The sequence below is a fragment of the Oratosquilla oratoria genome, chromosome 18 (genome assembly GCF_046742065.1).
Source record: "Oratosquilla oratoria isolate Oo_2021 chromosome 18, ASM4674206v1, whole genome shotgun sequence".
In the NCBI taxonomy this organism is placed as follows: domain Eukaryota; kingdom Metazoa; phylum Arthropoda; class Malacostraca; order Stomatopoda; family Squillidae; genus Oratosquilla; species Oratosquilla oratoria.
In genome coordinates, this window is record NC_134794.1 from 26,230,335 (window position 1) to 26,250,559 (window position 20,225).

Sequence of the window (20,225 nt, forward strand, 5' to 3'; positions counted from 1 at the left end):
TAGAACCGTAGAAGTACAATTTGATATCTTCCTTGGCCGACCAGAGCGATGCTTTGGAGTACGAATGATGTCACTTCCTTCGTCTCGAAATTTCTTGGTCCACTTTTGCACTTGACGCACTCCAATTCCCACACGAGTAGCAATATCTTTACACTTATAACCCTCCTTATAGAGGGTTATGATTGTAACAACTGTGTCTCTTTCCAGCTCTTTACCACTTCCCATTACGGAGATATCAAGGCACAAAAACAGAGACCACTGCAAAAAAAAGACTACTCTCCGTGAGAGATGTTTAGAAAGTGACTCCATGTGACATAGAGTGCGCCTAAACAGAGTTGCCAAATAGTGTGTATTGTCTCGGCTAAATACGGGTACAAACGCTAGCATTGAAAAATAGCGAAAAGTTTGGATGGAAAGTTGTATTTTTTGCATGTTTTGAGTTTAGGGGAAAGTTGGGGCGCCTATAATTTTGCGCCCAAACTTTTCGCAGCCACTGTATACATACACATACATACAGAACAGATATGAAGCAATCCCTACATCTTCATTTACAACCACTTTCCATTTATACCTATCTATTTCATCTCCATTCTTTGCTTGACAGACATTCCTCTTCTATCCAGTGCCCCCTTCATCCTGTCCATTAGCCTCATTCTTGGTATTTCTCTGCTTTCCACACTCATTTTGCTAGTTTTTATGTACTTAATTTTTCCATATGTCCAAACCATCCGAACAATCTTTGGTTAGTCCTAACTGGTAGTTCTCTTTCCACATTTATCACTCTGTCCATCCTTATAACCTCCACCATACTTCTTACACATTTCTTCCTTCTGTACACCTCCAAATCCACATTATTAAAGATGCCACTAAAGTCCTTGAAATGGTAATTGCATAAAACTGCATATAACATATGCAGTCAGCACCCCAACACAGGGTTATGCTTTTCTTCATTTCTTTCTATTTCGAGAATTTTCGCATCACTTTTTGTACTTTTACTTTTTTTTTTTTTTCCATGTGATATATTTGTTGCTTAAACCTTGAGATTCTTTTTTTTTTTTTTTTTTTTTTCCCTTTTTTCCATGTGATATATTTGTTGCTTAAACCTTGAGATTTCTCTCTTTTATATTGAAGATATCTTTGTGTTGACTATGGTTCCTGAATCTTTCATTTGGTTTCCATTTGCACATTTTTATCCTCCTTAAGGTTTTTCCTTATCTTTTCCTTGTTTACTTCCTTTTTTCAATCAGGATCATATTTACATGATTTGTTTGAGTAGCTTTTAGTGTAATTTTGCTATTGCAGAACTAAAGGTTTCACTGACAGCATTCCCTTATGTGAGATTTGTTTGAATTTTTATGGGTTATTTCAAATTTTTGCATTCTTATGTAGATGGATAGAACTGTGATGAAAAGGTTTGATTTCATTTTGTGTAGGTATCATAATGATATTCTATCTTTCATTTATAATCATATTTGATAGATATTATTCCTATGTAAAGTTGCAGTAATACTATTACACATTATTGAATCAACTGTGACTTGTAGATCTTTGTTTGTCTGCATTGATGTGTTATGTAGATGTATACTTTCCATTGACTCTTTGTGTTATGTATATTACACAATCAAAACCAGGTGATTTATTTTAGGCTGACTTTGCTTATGGCGTTTCAAGTCCACATGAGGAGTATATACATCGTTTAATGGCTGATTTTTACTCCTATGACAAAAGAGACAAGGTTTGTATGTAAAGTTTTTACTAAAAGTGCTGCTTACCCTATACATGTCTCTGGCTAAAGGTTCTCTCACCCTGCACTCCTGCACTTAGAGTAGGAATGATTACTTGTGGACTGCACATCAAAGAGTATGGTGGATCAGGTTGATTGATAAGACTAAATGAAAATATCAGAGCTGGGTGTTACCGGCAGACGGGTAGTGTGTTACCGAAAAACCTGGGGTACATTTCTGTCAAGGCATTACCAATTTTAATTTCCTTAGAGTGGTCCATGTTACTGTGCATGTGTATATGTGTATCTGTATATGTATGTGTATATATATCTACCTATATGCATATGCAGTAATGTGGACCACTCTAAGAAAATTAAAATTGGTAACGCAGTGATGGAAATGCACTCCAGATTTTTTAGTAATTCACTACCTGTCCAGCAGTAATGCACTACCTGTCCGGCGGTAATGCGCCCAATTCTGGAAAATATAGAAGAAGAAAAAATGAACTCTGGTATGAAGAAAAATCCAATTGGCAAGTTACTAATGTGAAAACATATATTCATAAAACAAGAGTGACTGCAATATTTTGTTCCACCTTACATGGCTTATCTGCTGATGTTCTTGTAAATAGGTTAGTTTCAGAAACACAAATACCAGAGGCCTTTTCTACCCTTTTAAGGTGGGATGGCCAACTCAAAGTACACACCCAATTCATTCACATTAAAACTCAATTAATGCCCCTCCCATCTTAGTACCTTATGGAGGAAGGGTCATCCCTGTTCCCCTTCTCACTGCTCAGGTAGAAAGCAATATAGCAAGACACAGCACATCCATGACAGGGCCTGACAGTCAGAACTTAATTGCCTCCACTGCTGTAAAGATTGAAATGTTTTATGGAAACTCATACTTCTTGAAATGAGTGAAGTTACTTTGTAGTTGATATTTTTCTTGGTTGTTCTGGTTGATGGATAGCACTGGTGGTTGGTAGCACTAGTTCTGCTCATATGTTTCATAGACTTTTATTGAAAATACTGTGATACATGTGAATAGTGATTGCATGCTTTGTTATATCAAAATGTCTAATAGAACACTGGAATGTAAATATATATATGTACTTATTTAGACATGTAAAGATGGAATGAAAAACAGATACATATACATGTGTATATGTAATTATATATATATATATATATATATATATATATATATGTATATTTACCTAGCTGTGTTTTATGGGAAGGGGAGCTATGCTCATGGTGTCCCGTCTTCATATATCGTTTTACCTAGACTGTTTTTAAATTTGTGTATTGTTTTTGCACACACCACTTTCTCATCTAACTTGTTCCAAACGTCTATTACTGTGGGGAAAGCTGTTCTTTTTCAGGTCTCTTCCATAATTCTCTTTCTTGATTTTCTTTCAGTGTCCTCTTGTATTTCTACTATCCCATTTTATTAGATCCTCTCTATCTGTAGTTTCTATGCCTTTCATGATTCTATAAATACCGTAGTTATCAAGTCTCCTCTCTCTCTTCGTTGCTCTAATGTCTGTAGCTCAAGTTCTGAGAGTGTTGGTGCCAATTTTGTAATTGCTCTTTGTATTCTTTCAAGTTTTGTTATACATTTTTTTTTGTACTTGGTGACCATGTCATCGCTGCATACTCCAATCTTGGTCTTATCAAGTTCTTATTAAATTATAAGTTTCTCCAAAAATTTTGTTAATATGTTTTTCAGGGGACATATTATTCATAATAATGACTCCCAGGTCCTTCTCATTTTCTACTTTTTTATTTCTTCTTCTCCCAATTTATATGATCCCACTATTCTTTTTTTGCTTCTTCCAAATTCCATTTACACGTTAACCGCGTACTGGGCCACCCGTGTACCGAGCAGATGTTTCACTTGTTGCGTATTGGTACATCTGTGGCCCGAATATTACCTTCTAAAAAGTATCACAAACATGAGTATGTAAACAATTTGCGTATATTTTTTTTATTTATTATGACTGCAGATGCATTGCTATGGTACTGGAAAACAAAATGAAAATAATAAGACAGTAAGTTTATTTGTTGAAAAGAAAAAAATTTAATCTGAAATATAAGTAATGTTTTTTAGCAAAATATTGATCATTTATTTATAACACTAGTCATGTTTTTCATTGAAACATGAAGTGCAAAGGTGTGGTTGACCCTCACACTCATTGCAATAGGTGGTTACTCTCCTAGCCTTGTTTGTGGCCACCTTGTATCCCTCACAAAGTGAGATTTTTTCATAGCATCCTCTGCATCGCTTCCTTGTGTTTTTCTTTGGACCTTGTGCTTCCTGTAAGGTATGGTCTTCTTGCACCCGATATATCAGAGGTCCTCTTCCCTGGTTTTCTTATTTCCCCAGGAATGTTTTTAGTAAGAGAGAGGATTACAGATTCAGTAAAGGTTCTCAGACATACTTGTTTTGCTGAGCAGTATTTATTGTAAAGAATTTGAGCATTTGTCACTGATATCCCAGCAATCATTTCCATCGCCAGCTTCTTGTACCACTTCTTTGATTTTCGGAGTGGTGAGTAGTAGGAATTGAGTTGATCAGCAACATCAACACCTTTTTTAGCCTTATTGTACTCAATGACACTTTCAGGTTTTACAATCTCTTCTCCTTTTCTGTTTTTATTTCCACTTGGAACTAAGTCACCACCTTGCTCAGGTACTGTTGATAGTGTCAAGACATCCCTCTTATCTTTCCACTTGTATAACTTCACACCTTGTCTGTTTTCTGCTGCTTTCATTTCTCCCACCCTCAACTTTGCTTTTACTACTTCTTGGCACAAATATTTCTTATTTGTTCTTACAGTTCCACAAATGTAGGTCTTCTTGGCCAACAAGTACTCTGCCAGGGTTATTGAGGTGTAGTAGTTGTCAGTGTATATAGTGCATCCTATACCTAACAATTCATTACATAATTTCACCACACGTGATTCAGTTGAATTTAGGTCAGCAATCTTGTCACTCATCCCTACATGATCCTCTAAATTCCATGTATATCCCTCAGGTGTGCAAACTTTGTACACTTTCATTCCATGTTTGTGAGCTTTTCCTGGAATGTACTGTTTTATGCCTAATCTCCCTCTAAATGGCACCATGCTCTCGTCAACAACAAGTTTGGAGCCAGGTTTGTACACAGCTTTAAAATTGTTAACAAGTAGCTCAATCAGTGATCTGACCTTATACAACTTATCATGAGAATTTACATGACATCTGTTGTCTACAAAATGCAAAAATTTGTAGAGAAGCTCAAATCTTTCCCTTGACATTAGCTTTGGTACAAAGGGATCATCATATAACACACTTTTACACCAGTAGAGTTGAATTTCAGGCTTTACAGTTAATCCCATGTACATCACAATACCAAAAAAAATCTTTATCTCTTGTCTGTTGGTAGGTTTCCATAACATCAGTCGTGACCTTCGTGTTACTGTTGCAGCATCAATTACTTGTTGTGCATACCTATTGGTTTCTTGAACAATTATATCAATGATATCATCAGATACAAAGAGACCATATACATCAATAGGCAGTACCTCAGTTTCGTCACCTGTGTTACTGATAGTGACTCTCATTTCTTCCTTGCCAGTAAAGGTATGCATGCGTTGTTTTGAGGACACAGACAACCATTCACATTGTGTGTTGTTACTGTTGTTGTTTCCATTTCTCCCAGAGTTTGGTGGCTGAACAGGTTCATCTTGATCTGCACCTGTTTCAGATTCACTTTCGTCAGAGAAATTATCATCTGAATCATCTGAATTACTGACAACAAAGTCAGAATCATCAGAATCATCAGATGAAGTATGTGATTGTTCTCCATAAAAGTAAGACATCTCCATGTCTGTTTAGAGTGAAAAAGACAATATTATCAGTTTTCCTATGCAAAATTGATCAAAATTTAAGTTATTGTATCAATACTAACCCAAATATACATCATAAAACAACATCAAATAGGAGAAAATGGATATATATATAAATCATATGCTATAACCCATGCCTGGTACACTGGTGTACCAATACGTGTTAGAAGGGGAAAAAATTGCTGGTCCACGATTCGGTATATATTTGTACCATGGGTTTTTATGCTCTACACTACAGGCCACGCTCTCAGAGTGATACATACCTCCTCACTCTGCAAAAGTCCAACGGACACTGGCGTGGCCGGGTTATAAATGTGACGCGGTGTGGGCAAGTGTACTGAGTTGCCAGACGCGGCTAACATGTTAAACTACACTTCTTAACCCCTTCAGTACCGACCCATCAACCTTATGTAAACAAATGTTTCAAACCGTCCCACGAATGGCTGGAGCCTTATGTTTGTAAACACAGACACTTGCCACCACATGGGTAGAAATAACCCAGAAACCGAGGCCTTGAGAGCCCTCAGTACACACAGCTTATAACTGTGACACGTGCATGTCACGGAGAGCACGCTCGGTTCTTGGCGGGTGCACTCAGCCATGACATGCAGGTGTCACAAAACACATATCCGGTACTCAAGGGGTTAATATTGAATTCCATCTCCCACTTCCTACTCCATTCCCATACTTTATTGAGATCACTCTGTAGCGACTCACAATCTTCTTCAGTGTTCACTTTTTTCATCAATTTTGCATTGTCCGCAAAGAAGCTCATATAACTTTCAATTCCTTTATCCATATCATTAATATATATAGCAAACATTATTGGGGTCAGAACTGTTCCTTGTGGAACTCCACTTATCACTTCATCCCAATTTGAGTGTTTGTCTCTTATCACCACTCTCATTTTTCTTTCATGCAAGAAGTCTTCCATCCACTTCAGCAGTTTGCCCTGTATTCCTCCTGCAGTTTCTAATTTCTTTAGCAACTTCTTATGTGGCACCTTATCAAAAACTTTTTTCAGGTCCAGAAATGCATAATCAGCCCATCAATCTCTTTCTTGTATTACATCTATTAGCTTTGAATAGAAACACATTAAGTTTGTGACGCATGATTGTCCTTGTTTAAATCCAAACTGCCTCAGATTTAGTACATACATACATACATATACCAAGGCTTTTTCCCCCTTCCAAGGGGGGTAGCCAAAAAGGGAAAGGCATAAAAACACTCCCACCCATTTCATCCCTACATACACTCCACACCCCTCCCACCCTTCCTCTCATCTGAGCACCTCCTGGATGACGGGTCATCCCTGCACCCTGCCCACCGCCCTGGGTCAGAAGCAGTGTCGCAAGACACAGTACATCCACAGCAAGGCCGCTTCATTTAATCGGCGACCCCCCCTCTCCGTCCCCCTTTGCATATAAGGAGAGGACGGGGAGAAATCCCTTCGGGCTGCGTCAAAATTTACTCACACATACTACCACACCCCCCACCCCCCTGCCCATTCCTCCTCATGCAGTCACAACATCATCCATATACAACCATTCTCCACTCACCTCTGTCTTCCGTCCTCTCCCTTCCTTCCTCAACAGACATTCCCCTCTTCCCCAAAGCCCCCTTCACCCCATCCATCCACCTCATCCTAGGACGTCCCCTCATGTTCACTCCCTCCACATCTGCCTTCCATACCTCTTTTACTAGTCTTTCTTCACTCATTCTTTCCATGTGTCCAAACCATCCTAATATTCTTTCATCAACCCTCTCTCCCAAATCCTTTTTCACCCCTGTTCTCCTCCTCACCTCCTCATTTCTCACTCTATCCAGCCTAGTAACCCCCACCATACTTCTCAGACACCTCATCTCAAACACATTCAAACTCCTTCTCTCTTCTTCTCTTATGTTCCACGTTTCTGCCCCATACAGTGCTGTTGGCACAATCACTCCTTCATACAGTCTCCTCTTTGCATCCATTCCCAAATGTCTATTTCTCATTACACTCTTTAAACCACCAAGGCATTTACTCGCTTCTCTCAATCTACATTCTACCTCCACCTTCACTCCACCTTTTCCTGCTACACTTGCACCCAAGTATCTAAAACTATCCACTTCCTCCAGTCGCTCTCCCTTAATGTTCACTTCCAGTCTACTGCCACTTTCACCCCTTGTACATCTCATCACCTTACTTTTACCCACATTTATCTTTAGCTTTCTTCTATCACATACTCTCCCAAACTCTGCCACCAGCTTCCTCAATCCCTCCTCTGACCCTGCCACAAGCGCAGTGTCGTCCGCAAACAACAGCTGGCTTACCTCCCACTTTTCTCCATTTTCTTTAACCATCTCCAATCCCTGACTCACTACCCTAGCATTCACCTCTCGCACCACCCCATCCATGTATAAGTTGAACAGCCAGGGCGACATAACGCATCCTTGACGAAGTCCCACCTTTACTTCAAACCACTCACTCTCTCCATTTCCAATCCTAACACATGCTCTACTACTCACATAAAAACTCTTGACAGATTTAGTACATTGTTTTTTTCCAAATGCCTTACCCATCTAATTTTGATAATTCTTCCACAAATTTCAGCTATCATACTTGTAAGAGAGACCAGTCTATAGTTAGTAGGGTCTTCCTTGTTTCCCCCTTTATATATTGGTACTATATTTGCTCTTTTCCAATCTTCTAGAACTTTTCCTTCCTTCAATGAACTGTTCATTAGACTATGTATTTTGTCTGTTAGTTCATTCCTGCATTCTCTCAAAATCCAGTTTGCCATTTCCTCTGGTCCATGTGATTTTCTGACATCGAGATTATTCAAGTGATTCATTATTTCATTCCTTGATACTTTTATCATAATTCTTGTTTGTTTTTCAGTTTGTTGTTTACAAATCTGCAAAATAGCTTTGGTTGATCTTTAAATTTTTCTATGACATCTTTTTCGTATTTTCTCTATTCTTCTCTGCACACTTGTACATATTAACTAATATAACAAGTATATATTTTCCATTTTTCAGGTCTTTTTTCTTTTTTCCATTTCATCCAAGCTTGATCCCTTTTGTCTTTCAACTCCCTATATATTTTGCTGTACCAACACTTTACATATTCTTTTTCTTGTTTTTGTCTTGGAAAATACTTTTCCACTCCTTTATAAATTTTTGTCAAAATATTCTATTTCTCTTCTACTGTTGTTTCCTCTTTGTGTATTCTTTCCCAGTCTGCTTTTTGAAAGAATTCCCTGATTTATCAAAATTTGTTTTTTCATGCATAAATCTTCCCTTTCTATATTGTTCGTTTTTTTTCATGTATTTTTCCTCATTTAGTTCCAGTTCAAACAATATGTGGTCACTTTTACTTATTGGTGTCTTATATTCAATCTTGTCCACTATTTCAGGTTCTGATGTGATTATTAGGTCCAGTCTCTGGTTTTTCCTCATTTCCATACCTATTATTCTCTTGTATCCATCAGGTCATTGTATGTTCTATAATCATATCAAGTAGTACATTTCCCCATAGGTCATCTCCGCCCTTCACTGTCATCTCTTCCCAGCAAATTTCTTTACAATTAAAGTCACCCATTATAACTATTCTTTCTCCATCTTCCATTATCTTATTTAGTGTTATCCTTGTGTCTTCTAACATATTTTTGTGTTTCTCTTCCCACGAGGCCGTTTTAGGAGGCACATAATTTACTACAAACTTCCTGCTCTTCCCATCCCTGTCCTCCACTTCCATCATAATCATCTCTATTCTTTCCATATGTGACATTCCTTACATTTATATCCTTGGTCAGGAATGTAACTCCACCCCCTTGTTTTACTTCTCTATTTCTAATCCAATAATTATATGCACCATGTCCTACACTGTTGGGTGGTAGTGGACTTTTCAATTTTGTCTCTACAATTCCCATTATGTCCGTTTCTTTTTCCTTCAGGTAATCATTCAGTTCGTTCAAGCCTGTTATTAAGCCATCTATATTTGTGTAAGACACCTTTAAATTTCTGCAACTTCCATCATGTTTTCTGTTTCCCTTCTGTTTTTCTCTGCTATGAACCATTTACTTTCATATTCACTACTATCGAACAGAATTTCTCTTTTTCTGACATTGTTCTTTTCTTGTTGTTTTCCTTAGCTTCTGTTCTTTTTGTTTTCTCATCCTCTCTTTCCTCTTTATTCATTTCTCTTTTTATCCATACTTGTTTATATAGATCACTGTCTGCTAATTTCCCTGTTTTTGCTAAGATATTCTCTGCTGTCGTTTGTGACCTGAATTTAACCTCAATTGGTCTGGTCTTATCTGTATTGTGTTTCCCTAGTCTATTTCTTCTATTAGTTTCCCTGTTTCTGGTTCATCTTCATGAACTACTTCTAGTATATTATATACTTTTTCCTTTTCCTCCTTTATTCATGTACTCCTATTTGGATGATACTTCTCTTCCATCCCTAATATAATTATACATTTCTTTTTACCTGCAAAGTCTCTTACGATATTCTCCTCCCTCATTACTTTAATAACTGTGTCCTTAGTTTGTTCTTTCATCTGCTGTTCCACTATATCTCTAAATTCAATTTTATTGTTCTCTTGTACTTTCTTCCAACCACTTACCTCTTTTGCTATGGACTCTTTATTCTCTTTATTATTCCTCTTTAATTTCTCATTCTCATTCTTTACTTCTCTTAACTGTCTTTTTAATTTTTCTATTTCTTTAGTTAGGTTTTGATACTCCTTTTTTAGTTCTTCCAGTGTATCAACTCTGTGGGTAACTAGTGTTAATTGGTTAAACCTAACCTCCCATGTTTTGTTAATTTTTTATAGTTTCTCCTCTAGATTTACTAGTCGGGGGAGGTTGTCACCTCCTCCCTCCTTAACTCCATAAAAGCAGTCATCTTCTCTTTCTATTGATCTACTATTATCTATATTTCTGCTTTTAACACTTCTGCTTCCTTGTTCGTCCCCTTCCTCATTTCCTTCCATTTTCCTCAGTAATCACTCTCTACTTTTTCTTCACCTTCCCATTATACTACGAGCTTTCCCCTTCCCTATTAATATAACAAAGGTACTCCCTCCTTGTTGAGATCGATAAAACTTGAAGTTTTCCTGGAGCTCCAAACTTCATTGTCACTTCGACTGACGTGTGTGTGTGTGTATATATATATATATATATACATATATATATATATATATTTATATATATATGTATACATATATATGTGCAACACTGAATGGGTCCCAGTGATTAAGAGATACATTTTAACAACCACAATGCTCTTTAATTCTAAGCCATCAACATCGGGAGACCCAATGGTTGTAGCCTCCATTGGGTCTCCTGATGTTGATGGCTTAGAATTAAAGTGCATTCTGGTTGTTAAAATATATATGTATATATATAATATATATATATATATATATATATATATATATATATATATATATATATATATATATATATATATATATATATGTATGTATACACACACATGTATTTTGAGGTGTCCCCATGGACTAGTCACACATCATTTATCTGTGTTGAAGTAAAATGTCTACCCATAGAGGAATGATGCTACTTTTGTACTACAGTTGTTCCTACTTTATGGTGCTCTCTTGAAACTGCCCTTTACCATTTCTATGACTATACATTTTTGTATCCCCTGTAGCTGCAGGGGGGATTCCGTCTATATTATTACCATGTGAGTTGTAAAAGGTGATAAAGTGGGATGTGGGTAAGATGCAGGGATGACCCATCATCTGGGAGGAGCCAAGAAAAGAGTGAAGGAGGGGTGTTGAATGGGAGTGGAGTATGTGGAGATGAAAGAAGTGGGAGTGGATTTATGCCTTTGACTTTGGCTACCTTCCTTATAGGGGGAAAAAGTCCTTGGTATATGTATGTATGTAATTATTGTTTCCCATCTTTATATAAGATAACATATACCAAAGGCTTTTTTCACCCTTATAAGGGAGATAGCCAAAAAACATACATACATACATATACATACATACATATACCAAGGCTTTTTCCCCCTTCCAAGGGAGGTAGCCAAAAAGGGAAAGGCATAAAAACACTCCCACCCATTTCATCCCTAAATACACTCCACACCCCTCCCACCCTTCCTCTCATCTGAGCACCTCCTGGATGACGGGTCATCCCTGCACCCTGCCCACCGCCCTGGGTCAGAAGCAGTGTCGCAAGACACAGTACATCCACAGCGAGGCCGCTTCATTTAATCGGCGACCCCCCCTCTCCGTCCCCCTTTGCATATAAGGCGAGGACGGGGAGAAATCCCTTCGGGCTGCGTCAAAATTTACTCACACATACTACCCCACTTCCCCGCCCATTCCTCCTCATGCAGTCACAACATCATCCATATACAACCATTCTCCACTCACCTCTGTCTTCCGTCCTCTCCCTTCCTTCCTCAACAGACATTCCCCTCTTCCCCAAAGCCCCCTTCACCCCATCCATCCACCTCATCCTAGGACGTCCCCTCATGTTCACTCCCTCCACATCTGCCTTCCATACCTCTTTTACTAGTCTTTCTTCACTCATTCTTTCCATGTGTCCAAACCATCCTAATATTCTTTCATCAACCCTATCTCCCAAATCCATATACCAAGGCTTTTTCCCCCTTACAAGGGAGGTAGCCAAAAAGGAAAAGGCATAAAATTATTCCCATCCATTCCATCCCTGAATACACTCCACACCCCTCCACCCTCCCTCTCATCTTAGCACCTCCTGGATGACAGGTCATCCCTGCACCTTGTCCACTGCCCTGGGTCAGAAGCAGTGTCGCAAGACACAGCACATCCACAGCAAGGTCGCTTCATTAAATCGGCAACCCCCCCTCTCCGTCCCCCCATGCATAAAGGAGAAGATGGGGAGAAATCCCTTCAGGCTGCGTCAAAATTTGCTCACACATATTACCTCAACCCCAATCCCCCCACCCATTCCACCTCATGCATCACAACATCATCCATATACAACCATTCTCCATTCACCCCTGTCTTCTGTCCTCTCCCATCCTTCCTCAACAGACATTCCCCTCTTCCCCAAAGCCCCCTTCACCCCATCCATCCACCTCATCCTAGGACGTCCCCTCATGTTCACTCCCTCCACATCTGCCTTCCATACCTCTTTTACTAGTCTTTCTTCATTCATTCTTTCCATGTGTCCAAACCATCCTAATACTCTTTCATCAACCCTATCTCCCAACCCCCTTTCCACCCCTGTTCTCCTCACCTCCTCATTTCTCACTCTATCCAGCCTAGTAACCCCCATCATACTTCTCAGACACCTCATCTCAAACACATTCAAACTCCTTCTCTCTTCCTCTCTTATGTTCCATGTTTCTGCCCCATACAGTGCTGTTGGCACAATCACTCCTTCATATAGTCTCCTCTGAGCATCCATTCCCAAATGTCTATTCCTCATTACACTTTTTAATCCACCAAGGCATTTACTTGCTTCTCTCAATCTACATTCTACCTCCACCTTCACTCCACCTTTTCCTGCCACATTTGCACCCAAGTATCTAAAACTATCCACTTCCTCCAGTCGCTCTCCCTTAATGCTCACTTCCAGTCTACTGCCACTTTCACCCCTTGTACATCTCATCACCTTACTTTTACCCACATTTATCTTCAGCTTTCTTCTATCACACACTCTCCCAAACTCTGTCACCAACTTCCTCAATCCTTCCTCCGATCCTGCCACAAGCGCAGTGTCGTCCGCAAACAACAGCTGGCTCACCTCCCACTTTTCTCCATTTTCTTTAACCATCTCCAATCCCTGACCCACTACCCTTGCATTTACCTCTCGCACTACCCCATCCATGTATAAGTTGAACAGCCAGGGCGACATAACGCATCCTTGACGAAGTCCCACCTTTACCTCGAACCACTCACTCTCTATTTCTAATCCTGACACAAGCTTTACTACTCTCATAAAAACTCTTGACAGCTCCTAGAAGCTTTCCTCCTATCCCGTATATCCGCAAAACCTCCCACAGTGCCTTTCTGTCTACCCTATCATAAGCCTTTTCCAGGTCCATAAAAGCCAAAAAAACATCCTTCCCCTTTCGTATAGCTTTTTCACATATCTGTCTTACCACAAAAATCTGATCTACACAACCTCTACCCATCCTAAATCCACACTGTTTCTCACCAATTACTCCCTCTGTTCCTCTCCTAATCCTCTCAATCAAGATTCTCCCATGAGCCTTCCTAACTACACTTTACAACCTAATCCCTCTGAAACTACTACATTCACACTTGTCCCCTTTTCCCTTGTAAATAGGAACTATACAGGCACTCCTCCAGTCGTCCGGCACTCTACCCTCTCTCCAGCAAACATTAAATAACCTCACCAGCCAGTCCACCATTATTGTACCTCCTTTCTTTAGACATTCTGCATGGCATCCATCCAGACCAGGTGCCTTACCTGCTCTCATCATCTTAACAACTGCCTTCACTTCATCCTTCCTTATTTCTCCATTTTCCTGACTCATCACGGTCATTTTCTTAGCATTTCCCACTGCAGCTATCTTTCCCTCCCTATCCTCCTTCACATTTAGCAACTCCCTAAAGTATTCTGCCCACCTTCCTCTCATTGCCTTCTCTTCCATTATCATCTCTTCATCTGCACCTTTTACCTTTTCTTCCGTACTTGATTCGCCTCCTCTTCCTCTCTTAATTTCTTTCCAAAACATCTTTTTATTACTTTCAAAATTTTCTGTCATACTCTAACCCCATTTCACATCTGCTCTCCTCTTTGCCTCCTTTACCTTTTGCTTTGCATAAAAACCACTCCCACCCATTTCATCCCTATCACACTCCACTCCCCTCCACCCTCTTCCCTCCCTCTTATCTTGGCACCTCCTGGATGACGAGTCATCCCTGCATCTCACCCATTGCCCTGGGTCAGAAGCAGTGTCACAAGACACAGCACATCCACAGCAAGGCCGCTTCATTAAATCAGTGACCCCCCCCCCTCTCCGTCCCCTCATGCAAAAAAGGAGAAAACGGGGAGAAATCCCTTTGGGCTGTGTCAAATTATTTCTCACACATACTCCTTCACCCCCCATCTTTATAACTAACCTAAATAGCAGGCCCATTCTCTCTATCATCTCTATATTTTCTGAACTTTTTTGCATAAAGAGATCTGACATCTAGCAACTGCTTTCCTCTTACTACTACTATGAGTATAAGGCATTGAAATAGAAATGGCCTCACTCTAATATAACACCAGCAGTCCAGTATTTGTTCCCAGAGATCTATGGGAGGACCTAAGGAATGCTGCCAGCCACAATGGAGCTGCAGGTTTCCCGATGAACTCAAGACAGTAGTTATTGTTATTGAAGATTACATAATTAGATGAAAAGATCAGAAAGGGTTAGGACTTTGAAAATTTTTATTCCAACTTACATTTTCTCTCTCTCTTTTTTTTTTTTTTTTTTTTTCTGCTCCTCCAAGGCAGTATCCATCTTTACATTATGTTTATCTTGAAAACACACCTCTGTTATAATGTGTTTTGAAAGAATTTGTACTTCATTTGTCCTATCAACAGTTCTTTTGTCTCTGCTTACGTTTTAGTTGAATTTGAACACCTGTAATATTTTTTACCTATTTCATATTCTTTGCCATAACTTCATGAAGCAATGCACTAAATTCTACTCTGAACCAGGATTTATTTTGTGCAATTTTCTTTCCCTATACTGTTTTTGGTAAGGATGTTTTTTGGGCCTTCGTGGATTTGGAAAGGCTTATGACAAAGTAGAAAACACTGTGGGAGGTTTTGCAGATATATGGGACTTGGGGGAAAGCTATTAAGGGCAGTCAAGAGTTTTTACAAAAGTAGTAGAGCCTGTGTTAGAATGGGAAATGGAGAGTGAGTGGTTTGAAATAAAGATGGGACTGCATCAGGAATACGTCATGTCACTATGGCTGTTCAATGTATACATGGATGGTGTGGTGTGTGAGATAAAGGCCGCACCGCAGTCTGGCCAAGTGGACTCTGTCCTTTCATGGGAGAGAGGATTCAGAAGGGTGGATATCAGGGGGTCTGGCATGCAGCAGTGTGTTGTCTTTCAGTGTGTTAATGGAGTGGTGAGTGATATGATTATGAATATGTTTCCGGAGGCTGGTATTTGGTGGTTGTGGAGGAAGAGAAGAGAGTATTTGTGCATAATAAAGGTCTTTGGGTGTTGTTTTAATGTTTCTTGGTGTGTGTGGGTGTTCTGCTATGTAGTGTAGCGGGTGTGATGTGTTTGTGGTGGCTGCGGCAAGTGTTTGTGTGCCTCTCATGTCGAGGTGGTCCTTGACTTTGAAGACTTTTGTTTCATGGTGTAAATGGTCTGTAGGTGTTGGATTTGTGCAGCCTGTAATTGTTTTTAGGCCTTTGTTTTGTATGATTTGAAGGGTGTTGTGGTGTGTCTCACTGAGATTAGGAGCCCATGCAGGACTCGCATAATTCAACACTGAGCGTATGCATTGTTTGTATATTGTTATATTAGTTTCTTTGTTTTGTCCAAATGTTGTTCCAGTGATTGACTTAAGTGCATTAAGTCTAGGTGTGCATTTGTTTTTTATGTTTGTGATGTGTTGTTTGAAAGACATGGATGTATCGTATGTTACACCAAGAATTTTCGGTGTGTTTGTGTGTGGTATTAGAGTGTTGTTGATGTAGAGATGAATTATGTATTTGTGTTCTATTGTCCAGTTGGTGAGAAGTGTTGCCGTAGATTTGGTTGGAGCTATTTTGAGTCTGTGATGAACCATGTGATGAGTGTATCAAGGTATGGCTGGATTTTTCTGCAGCTTTGTCTGTGTTACGATGTGTGCATGTGATTGTTATGTCGTCTGCGTAGGAAGAGATTTGTATTTCTGAGTTGTCTGGTGTGGGTAAGTCATGCATGTATAGATTAAATAGTGTGAGGGATAGAACTGAGCCCTGTGGTACTCCATTCTTAATGTTTCTGATGTGTGATGATTGGCCATTATATGGCACGTAAGCATTCCTACCTGCCAGATAATTGGCCAGCCATCTTTTGGTGTTATTGTGCATGTCTGTGTTATATATTTTATTTGTTAGGTTGTGGCGGGGGATAGCATCAAAAGCTTTACTAATGTCTAATGTTATGAGAAGATTTCTGTGGTGGGGCCTATCTGAATTGATGCCATCTAAAATTCTTTGTGTGAGGTTTATCAGAAGAGTGTTTGTGGAGTGTAGTGGCCTAAAACCGTGTTGTGAGTCAGCAAGGGGAATATGTGGTGTGACAAGTTTAAGTATTAGGCATTCAATGACTTTAGAGGGGGTGCAGAGAAGTGTGATTGGACGGTGCGATGTTGGGATTGTTGGGTCTTTGTTCGGTTTTGGAATGGTGATTATTTTACCATGCTTCCAGATGTCAGGTATAGTGTTGTGTGAATAGCTGTAGTTTGCAATGTTTGTGAGTGGGTGTATACCTTGTGGTCCAATGTGTTTTAGGTGGATGTTGCTTATGTTATCAGGGCCACAGGCAGATGAGTGCTTGAGATTATGTATTATGAGTTTTGTCTGACTGTCTATGAAGGGTATATAGTCTGAGTCTGTGGGGAAGTCTTTCTTACGTCGAATGGTGCGTCGGTCGTCAGGGTGAGAAGTGAGATGGCTTGTCTGTGCAAAATGACGTATGAGTGCGTTTGCTTGTTGTCTGTTTGAGGGTAGATTATCTGTTGTTGTGATTATTGCTGCGTGAGAGCGTGTAGTGTTACTGCTGGATAGTGTAATGCTGTAGAGTGTTTTGTACAATTTGCTGGTGTTTGTTTTGTGATCAAGTGCATTGATAAAGTTTTGCCAATTTTGTGTTTTTTGTTCGTGTATTTTATTAGCAATCACAGTGTTTAGTGTTTGTATTTGGTCTGCTATGTTTTGAGGGATAGGTGTGGGGGTATCGTGTTTAAGTGTGTCACGTTGTCTGATGAGGTCTTGGATTTCTGGTGTGAAGTTGGGGTTGTGTGATTTTCTGTTGCCTCTAGGGATGTATCTCTTGTCTGCATTTTGTATGATTGTATTAAAAGTGTGCACAGCATTGTTTATGTTTGTGATTGGTGTACTGTTAAGTGTTTCAAAATGTTGTTCTGTCTCTTTAGTAAAAGCTTCCCAGTTAGCTCTCTTGTAATTGGTGTATGTGTGTCTGTGTCCAACTGGGGTGCATCTTGTTTTGGTGGTCAGAACCAAGGGTTCCGACCACTTTCCATGATGTTGTTGGGGTTAGGCAGGGGGAGCAGAAGGTGATATCAGGAGAGGAGGGAGTGTAGAGGGCTTGGTGTGGGATATGTGTATGATTATGTGTGTTGTTCATGATAGTCAATGTGTCAAACTGAGTCTGTATATCAAGCCCTCTGTCTGTGTCAGGGTTGTCGACATACCAGGCAGACGACTTGGCGTTGAAGTCACCACCCATGATCAGGTTGGGGATTGAGGCTAGTTGGCTCAATTGAGGCCTGAAGGTGTTTGGAACTGTGGGGGATGATTGTGGGGGAATGTACATGTTAACTATTGTCAGTGTTGATTTGTTGCTTGTGCGGATTGGAATGGTTTGGATTTCTGTTGTGATATCTGTGGTAGGGAGGAGAATTTTGGTTGTGGCACTTGTGTCCACAAAACAGATGGAGTGATGGATCAGGGTGATGAGTCTACCGCCATTGCCATCGGTCTGGTCTTGTCTGATGGTGGTGTAATTATGAAATGATGGTGTTTTGTGTGAGTGTCTTCGTTTTGTTTCTTGTATAATCGCAATGTGTATGTTGTGTTGTTTAAGAAAGTGTTCAAGTTCATGTTTTTTCGCATTAATACCGTCAATGTTGTGTTGTAATATGTTGATGTTGTGTGTTCTGTATGTGTTGTATGTTGCCATTTGGGGTTGAGGTTGGGGTGGTAATGGGGAAGGTGTAGGATCTGGGTCAGAGAGGGGGAAAGGAGAGATCGGGGACAAAGGAAGGGGAGTACTGATCGGGGGTAAGGGCAAAGGGAAATTGGGAGTGGGTAAGGGTGCTGGCTGTGGTTGGGGAGGTGGGAGTGGGGTTACTGGAGGGCAGGTAGAACATGTCCAAGTGTTTGTGTATTGGTTTGTGTCAGCAAGTGTTGTACAAGTGAGGTGGGCCCAGTTTTTGCACATATTGCACTGAACTGAGCCCTTTGTCTGTCTGCTCGAAGTAATGGGTTTAGAGCATGTTGGGCATGTGTATTTTGTGGTGGGCCCAGGATTGCTCTCTACATCTCCGGCTAAAAGTAGAAGAAGAGGGGTGATCGCCGGAAAATCACCCCTCGGTGCAGAAAAAACGTAACATTGCATGGTGGGAAAAAGGATTGTGGTACTCCCCAAGGCAGGCATAGCTCCTCTTGGGGATCGGTGCCACCTGCGTAGAGCTGATGGCCAGGGGTAGTTGCTGCTGTTTGGCCCCCAACTCTTGGGGTTGGGGGGTGGTCCCACGACGTAGATGCTGCATCTCCAGGACCTGCAAATAGGAGGTTGTATGAAGGGGTGATTGTGCCGACGGTATTGTATGGAGCAGACTTGGAATTTGAGGCAGATAGGAAAAGTTTAAATGTGTTTGAGATGGAATGTCTGAGAAGTATGATGGGGGTTACTAGGTTGGATGGAGTGAGAAATGAGGAGGTGAGGAGGAGAGCAGGAGTGGAGAAGGAGATGGCAGAGAGGGTTGATGAAAGATATTGCGATGGTGTGGGCACATGGAAAGAATGAGTGATGAAAGATTAGTAAAAGAGGTGTGGAGGGAGTGAACATGATGGGATGACTGAGGATGAGATGAATGGATAGGGTGAAAGGGGCACTGAGCAAGAGGGGGGTGTCTGTTGAGCAAGGAAGGGAGAAGGCAGGAGATAGAGATGAGTAGAGAATGACTGTTATGCAAGGAAGAGAGGAATGGAGGGTAGGGGGTGCTTATGTGTGAATGGTATTTTAATGCACTCTATAGGACTTTCTCCCCATCTTCTCTTTTTCTGCATGAGGGGACGGAGAGTCGGGGGTGGGGGGTTTGCCGATTAAATGAAGTGGCCATGCTGTGGATGTATTGTGTCTTACTGCAGGGGATGGTGGAAATGGGTGGGAATAGGTATGTGCCTTTGACATGGCTACCTCCCTTAAAAGGAGGAAAAATATTTAGATATTTTTGTCACTACCATATTATCGTTCTGTCTCTAAGACACTAATTTATTTTTATTTTCACTTTTACAGCCCTGTTGACATAACTTATTCTTGTTTTTGAATCTAAATTGTCATCAATATATTTTTTTTACTCTGCACTATCAAATATTTTGAGTTTTCTGCAGTTTATCCTAAATAAAGTCAGAAGCATTCTTATTTTTGCAACTACAAAAAAAAACTATTATTGTGAAAGGCTGCTCTTCTAATGATACATCATTTATGGTGAATTAATGATAATGATAATTGATGCTTTGAATTTCACTGACTGGAAACCTGCAGCCTTGAGCAATGGTTCTCAGACCCTCCCATAGATTTCCTGGGGAATAAACATTAGACTATTATTTGTGCTGTATTAGTGTGTGACTGTTTTTGTCACCACCTTTTAGTAGTAGGAAGAGAGGAG

General features: G+C 40.1%; 1 protein-coding gene across 4 annotated transcripts in view; it reads left to right on the forward strand.

Annotated features, from left to right (window-relative positions):
* Positions 1 to 20,225, forward strand: part of Iml1 (GATOR complex protein Iml1) — a 376,817-nt gene that overhangs the window by 338,567 nt on the left and 18,025 nt on the right. For 3 of the 4 annotated variants that reach the window (XM_076201722.1, XM_076201725.1, XM_076201723.1), the window contains one exon: positions 1,646 to 1,735. The exons of the other annotated variant lie outside the window; for it this stretch is intronic. In XM_076201722.1, coding sequence (XP_076057837.1) covers positions 1,646 to 1,735 — 90 coding nt within the window. The remainder of the gene's footprint in view (positions 1 to 1,645; positions 1,736 to 20,225) is intronic. 4 annotated transcript variants of the gene reach the window in all.